At 44.4% G+C, this 7,243-nt stretch overlaps 1 protein-coding gene across 2 annotated transcripts; it reads left to right on the forward strand.

The window, feature by feature from the left end:
• Nucleotides 1-1,223: 1,223 nt before the first annotated feature.
• LOC120033666 (poly(rC)-binding protein 3-like) lies at nt 1,224-7,243 on the forward strand. 2 transcript variants are annotated; one of them, XM_038980093.1, is made up of 12 exons: nt 1,224-1,304; nt 1,588-1,611; nt 1,765-1,797; nt 1,922-2,038; nt 2,193-2,324; nt 2,534-2,662; nt 3,653-3,796; nt 5,230-5,271; nt 5,922-6,000; nt 6,523-6,575; nt 6,839-7,008; nt 7,189-7,243. In XM_038980093.1, exons 1-12 carry the CDS (start codon nt 1,224-1,226, stop codon nt 7,241-7,243), a joined length of 1,059 nt encoding a protein of 352 aa, XP_038836021.1. The 2 variants fall into 2 exon arrangements, with proteins under 2 accessions (XP_038836021.1, XP_038836022.1); XM_038980094.1 differs by having other exon boundaries at nt 5,925-6,000.

Consider the following 7,243-nt stretch of genomic DNA (forward strand, 5'->3'; position numbering starts at 1 on the left):
TCGCTGTCTGTCTGTCGACATTTGCAACATTGTTTCCATATTGACATTCGATCTCCACTGTCCTATTAAGAATGAACGTGTCAGGACGAGACGGACATCTGTTCTCAGCCAGTCGAAATCAAACATCGTTTTTATGGATATATACAAAGAAATTGAATGCAGCAACATTGCTGTTATTCTAGCTGCACGGTTTGACGTGACTGTGTTAGTCGTAGTTGGCTAGCAAGCAAGGGATAAGAACGTTGCCAGCCATCATGGCAACGGAACATTTAGAGTGAACGACTTCCCACTAAATCCATAGATATAGAACGGGAATCTTTTCTCAGCCAGTCGAAATCATGAATCAGTATCCTTTGTATGGATATATATAAAAAAGGGTCAAACAACATGAAATGGAGCTACAACTAACTAACCAACCAACCAACCAACCAACCAACCAACCAACCAACCAACCAACCAACCAACCAACCAACCAACCAACCAACCAACCAACCAACCAACCAACCAACCAACCAACCAACCAACCAACCAACCAACCAACCAACCAACCAACCCTGTTATGGCCTTCCTAGTCTCTTATGACAGCCTTAGCTCATTTAGTTCTGGGTTCAGGGATTATGGCCTTCCCTGTCCCTATACTTTTATGATGTACAGGTGTAGGATCTTAATTTGATCACCCTTTTGTTGCTCAGAATTTTCCTGCACCGCAGGAAATGCAGATGAGTTTCGAAATGTACATGAATTCACTGAAAACCCACACTAACACACAGTTATATTAACAGTATTGCACTTTTCATGTAGGATACTTTTGGCCAGCTAATAGCCTAACCACTGATCAAGCAACATTATGGAGTAAACATTCAAATCCTGTTGCTGCATGATTCTTTTGCTGCAACAATATAGGTCAAATTAAGATCCCAGAGTTAAAGATTGTCCTCCAGAGTTAAAGCACTGTCTGCCACTCACACAGTCTATAAAACTCTTCCTGTCTGAACAGAACTCGAATGGTATCCATGAGCAGGTTCATTCAAAGATGATATCCATCAATGTTATCCAGTGGTAGTTTGGTACCTCTGTTTCCAGTGGGCCTAATATTGAGTGGTCGTGTCTCATCCTTCTTCTGTTGCAGGTGACTGGTTGGCTGGCTGTTCCATCACACTCTCATTGGCCCTGGGACTCCTCTTTTACGTGACCACACCCCTTCCTTCACATCCAATCCCACCATGGAACCACCCAAGGTGCAGCAGCCAGGCGAAGGAGGCCTCAACGTCACCCTCACCATCAGGCTTCTGATGCACGGCAAGGTACAGTACACACCGGCTGGGTTCCAATACTCTCAGATAGTTTTCTTTACTTTGGTTCCAATACTCTCATATGGTTTACTTTCCTTATCTCCTTATCTCCTTTCCTTCACGACCACCGTTGGCTGAATGGGCTGGATAGGTTACTGTCTATCAAGTGTTTTTAGATCTGTGGTTGTGAGGGAGACGAGGAGAGGTCGCTTTCCAAGGTTTTTTGGGATAGTTTCTGTCATGTATTGAATTGGACGTTGATGCTAACTGTTGTTGAACCTCTGTTTCTTTGCAGGAGGTTGGAAGCATCATTGGAAAGGTACCTATCATGTTCAAAAACACATCACAATCCTATGAATATTACAAAACTGTTTTAAGATGAGAATTGTTTTTTAATGTGACATCTCTCCGATGTTTTAACTGTCGTCTGTCTGTCGTCTGTTTCTTGTCTGTCTGTTGTCTGTCTTTTCAGAAAGGAGAGACAGTGAAGAAGATGCGTGAAGAGGTAAGTGCAGTATGTATCCCATAATGCACCTTACCCAGTTTAAGAATGCGTATTAAATGGATAGTATTCTATTTAGTACTTCATGATCTACTTGATTTATCTGTGTCCACTGTTTAATCCACAGAGCGGTGCACGCATCAACATCTCTGAGGGAAACTGCCCAGAGAGGATAGTTACCATCACCGGACCCACAGATGCCATCTTCAAGGCCTTCGCCATGATCGCATACAAGTTTGAAGAGGTATCTAGCATTCATATTTCCCTCAATCTCCTCTTGGTCATGCTTCATTTTACAACGGCTGTTTACAATTCTGTGGCTGTTTTACAATTCTGTTACACCAGGTATTTTAATACAATACTATTATACTAATATGATCTTTATGGTTTCTTCCCAGGATATAATCAACTCTATGAGCAACAGTCCAGCCACCAGCAAGCCTCCTGTCACCCTGCGTCTGGTGGTCCCAGCCAGCCAATGTGGCTCCCTCATAGGGAAAGGAGGCTCCAAGATCAAAGAAATGAGAGAGGTAAAGGGCATAAGTAGTGATAATGATTAATTGAATTTACTTGACAATTTATTCGTTAGTTAATGATTAATTGGCAAAAAATGCATATACAGCCATTACATTCTTATTAGTAGTTTGTTTAGGAATCGTTCCTATCCGGCTTGAGGACCAGCTATTATTCAGTGCACCTTACACAGTACACATGCTCAATAACAGTCTTCCCACTTCAGTCCACAGGTGCTCAGGTACAGGTCGCAGGGGACATGCTGCCCAACTCCACTGAACGAGCAGTCACCATCTCAGGAGCCCCGGAAGCCATTATCCAGTGTGTCAAGCAGATCTGTGTTGTCATGCTAGAGGTAGAGTATGGAGGGATGAAGGAGGAGGGTCTGATTCAGTCCTCCCGGGAATACACAGGAAAAATACATTCACACAGACCTTAGGAATCTACTAGACCGTACAACGTGGATGTACCATTTCTTTTACCGTCTCAAACATCTAAGGAAGGAATTAGGATCTTGGTCGGTATAGACCATGGGACAAAATGATTATAACAATGTTGTAGATGATGGCTTCCCAGGTTGCAATGATATAGCCGACCTATGATGTAAAATCATGTGATTTCAGTTGTCAGTGTGCTCTTATACACAACACCTATCTCATGTCACTGCATGCATCCACAGTAAAGAACAATAGTATGATGTAGTAAGTGTCACAGACTGTCTTCTCCCAAGGCACTGTCCCTGTCTATAAAACCTCTTCCTGTCTTCTCTTCTCTCTCTCTCTCTCTCTCTCTCTCTCTCTCTCTCTCTCTCTCTCTCTCTCTCTCTCTCTCTCTCTCTCTCTCTGTCTCTGTCTCTGTCTCTGTCTCTGTCTCTGTCTCGCTCTCTCTCTCTGTCTCTCTCTCTCTCTCTCTCTCTCTCTCTCTCTCTCTCTCTCTCTCTCTCTCTCTCTCTCTCTCTCTCTCTCTCTCTGTCTCTGTCCCTGTCTATAAAACCTCTTCCTGTCTTCTCTTCTTTCTCTCTCTCTCTCTCTGTCTCTCTCCCGCGCTCTCGCTCTCTGTCTCTCTCTGTCTCTCTCTCTGTCTGTCTCTCTCTCTGTCTCTCTCTCTCGCGCTCTCTGTCTCTCTCTCGCTCTCTCACTCTCTCTGTCTCTCTGTATCTCTGTGTTTCTCTTTGTCTCTCACGCTCTCTGTCTCTCTCCCTGTCTCTCTCTCTGTCTCTCTCTCTGTCTCTCTGTCTCTCTCTCTCTCTCTCTCTCTGTCTTTCTCTCTCTCTCTTTACTGTATCCCTCATCCCACTGCTCTAACACCCTCTCTACCCCTCTTCCCCTTTCCTCCCTCTCCTCAGTCCCCACCGAAAGGTGCCACTATCCCCTACCGCCCCAAGCCTGCCTCCACCCCCATCATTTTTTCAGGTGGCCAGGTAAGAGCCGACGCGCTGGGGGCCTCCACTGCCAACCTCAGCCTCTTACTGCAGCACCAGCCACTGCCTGTTAGTGTCACTTCCAGGTTTTATCACTCACCTCCTCACCACTGCCACTGCCTCTGCTGGCATGATATCATCACCACCACCATCACCACTACCACCATCAGAACTGGGCTAGCTGCCATTTCAGTGCCAGTTGACTCAGGACTTGATCCTAAACATGATCCAAAAATATGTTGGATGTTGGATGGAGTTGCTGTGCTGGCTGGTATTGAAATGGAATTCAGCCCAATGCTGACCCCATTATCACGCTGTGAACCCCGATGAGCACACATCAATTAGGTCCAATCACATTCCCCTGACAGTGGGTCCTCGACTCCTTCCTCCAATCACATCTCTCCCCAGCCCTCACCGTAGCCACTCCCACCTGGCTGTTCTCAGCCAGTGAAGTTAACCTGAACCTGATTGATGTGAGGGGTGAAGAACTAGAGAGGGAGTCTGGAGGACAATGGAGGAGCTTGCAATATGATTAAAGAGAGCAGTTATTATTGTAAATAAAATAGTAAAATTAGTTCTATGCCTACAACATTCTTTTCCTAAAAAATAAATAAAATTGCCCTACTACCCAAGAAATGATCAGTAACACGTTTAATACGTCAGTAAAGTATTTGTGTGCAAAGCTCCCATTGTTTATCCAACTCCCTCCAACAGATATCCTGTCACATTTCTTTATCAATAATTACCTGTAACATGAATTAGGACATTATCTCAAGTTTCACAAATGGTGACTTGCAAAAATGGAGCCACATAAGTGGTCAGAGACTGAAGTAGACAGTTATGTTCAATATTCACCTCAGTACAAGGGATATGATATCTGACTTGTTTTTCAAGGTTGCTCATAGATCTTTTTTGCTAGCATTGTATGTTTAATTTGGACATGAATTTAACTTGATTGCCATAAGAGATAATACTAAGACAGGGCTGGGGTCTATTCCATTTAAATTCTAGTCAATTCAGGAAGTACACTGAAATTCTAATTCCAATTCTCTTTAATGCTTTTCAATGAGGGAAATGGAATTGGAATTTGGTTTACTTTCTGCATTGACTGGAATTGAAATGGAATTGGCCCAACCCTGCTAAGAGAATACTGAAAGATTTATCAAGTGACTAGAATCAGTGAATATGACTCTGATAGATGTGGGGTCACGGATGTAGACCACTACTGCCCCTAGTGGAGGTATAGTGGAAGTACATGGACTTTCACAAACTCGGTCCCCAGGACGCTAAGGGGTGCACGATTTGGTTTTTGCCTAGCACTACACAGCTGATTCAAATAATCAACTAATCATCCAGCTTTTGAATCAGCTGTGTAGTGTTAGGGCAAAAAACTAAATGTGCATACCTTGGGGTCCGAGGACCGAGTTTGGGAAACGCTGATTTAGCCACTTCCATCAGCAGATTCTAATAGCGTTGTATGTTTCTCCCTCCTCTCTTTCCAGGCTTACACCATTCAGGGACAATACGCCATCCCTCACCATGACGTGAGTTCTAATTCCATGAGGCAGTCTTCTCTCTACACTCTACTCTCTCTGTGTCCAATCCTATTAATATTAACCCATAATATTAATACTACCAATTCTGAAAAGTAATTTCTGTCTCTTTCAAATCTGAAATTACTCACAACCTCTGTCCTTTGTTTGGAGCCAAACTTCATAGGACTTGGCCTGTAGGAAAACTAGCAGAGGGACACAGAAAGAAAACAATTATTTCCTTATCCATCACCCAGAATAATAAGGATACCGGTTGCTCAAGTGAGGAATGTGAAAGTTAAGTGCAGTATTTCTTCAGAGAGGAGGAGGTCAATTTCAAGAAATACCTCAACGTAGTCAAATGGACATGGTATGTTTCATGACGCCATGTTGGGTCCAAGTGTTTCAGACACAGACATCCATGAACTAAATTTCACATGGCACCATCCAAACACACAAAGACATCCTTTCTTCACCGACTCGGGCCAAGTCCTCTATGAGTTTCCTTTTTTTCTTTCTCTCTCTTCTCCTATCTGTGTCACTGCTTCTCCTGAATCCTGTCTTTCTTCTTGTACTGTTTCTTGGTGACAGACCTGACCTGTGTGTGTGTGTGTGTTTTAACGATGCCCTCATAGCTCTGCTGTCCCTCCTACCCCCCTCAGCAGTTGACCAAGCTCCACCAGTTGGCTATGCAGCAAACCCCCTTTAATCCCCTTGGACAGACCACCCCTGCCTTCCCCGGTACGTACCCACCTACACGAGAACCACCCTCTACCAAATCTCCTTCTCTTTTTTTACCTGTAGAGACACACACACACACTTCCTCCTCTTTCTCTCTCTCTTCCTCTATCTGTCTTTCTCTGTTCATTCTCTTCCTGTCGTTCTTTGTGCTGCGCTTCCAATGACATGGCCACCTGGTGGTTGCTCTTGTTGACGTTGACGTTTTATTTGTAGTTTTTCAAATATTTGGTTTATTTTCTTAATCTGCTTTTGTAGCGCCTTGAAGAATTTGGTTCTTCCGGGTTAGTTTTATCTGGGTCGGCGGGTAAATCTCCTCTGGTTTGAGAACGAACCCCCTTTTCAACAGAGAAGGAGAAGCCACAGGCTGCTCTCTCAAGACCTCTGCAGAAGCATCTCCAATCAGGGTTCTGACTATTGGTCTCCAAAGCTAACTGTCGCTCACAGCGGACGTCACCCTCCCCATGCAAAACTCTATTTTATGCCGTGTCCCCTCTCTCTGTCTCTCTCTCTCCCATATAGCAGGTCTGGATGCCAGTAACCAGGCCAGTACTCATGAACTCACCATTCCCAATGATGTGAGTATGGGGACCATGGAGCTTTTCATTTGACATTTGTCATCTATTGTCATGTAAGGGATGGGTATGGTGATTTCACCAATAGTCAGTCAATATTTTAACAAAACGTTTTCAAATGCTTGCATGCACCACCATGGATATATTTGTAAAAATAGAACAATTGAAAAAAGGGGTCAGTGTGTCATGGTGCGTATGACTTTGTATGCATTCCATTCAGACTTTGCTATTCCCCTGTTTTAAGTCCCTCCGCCTCTTCTTCCCAGCTAATAGGCTGCATAATCGGGCGCCAGGGAACCAAAATCAACGAGATCCGTCAGATGTCTGGGGCGCAGATCAAAATTGCTAACGCCATGGAAGGGTCATCGGAGCGCCAAATCACCATCACAGGAACCCCCGCCAACATCAGCCTGGCCCAGTACCTCATCAACGCACGGTCAGAGTCCTGGCAGACACACACACACACACACACATTACAATTGACAAAGGGGTCAATAGCTCACCTGTTGTCCCGGGGGATCCTCTGTTTGTCTGTTTGTTGTTATTACATTATCTTCAGGTGAAGTGTTTGACAGAAACAATAATGTACTCCCTTTCCCATCATGCCCTGTGGCAGGTTCAGAGACGTGGCGGCCATGTGGAATGACCCATCCTCCATGACGACATCCTAA

Source organism: Salvelinus namaycush, chromosome 40 (genome assembly GCF_016432855.1).
Source record: "Salvelinus namaycush isolate Seneca chromosome 40, SaNama_1.0, whole genome shotgun sequence".
Lineage (NCBI taxonomy): Eukaryota > Metazoa > Chordata > Actinopteri > Salmoniformes > Salmonidae > Salvelinus > Salvelinus namaycush.

Excerpts from the sequence above, each read along its gene's own strand:
- LOC120033666 (XM_038980093.1), top strand. The coding sequence starts at position 1,224 with ATGGAACCACCCAAGGTGCAGCAGCCAGGCGAAGGAGGCCTCAACGTC. Across the intron at positions 1,798-1,921 it reads TGAAGAAGATGCGTGAAGAG|AGCGGTGCACGCATCAACAT; the intron begins GTAAGTGCAGTA and ends TTTAATCCACAG. Across the intron at positions 2,039-2,192 it reads TCGCATACAAGTTTGAAGAG|GATATAATCAACTCTATGAG; the intron begins GTATCTAGCATT and ends GTTTCTTCCCAG.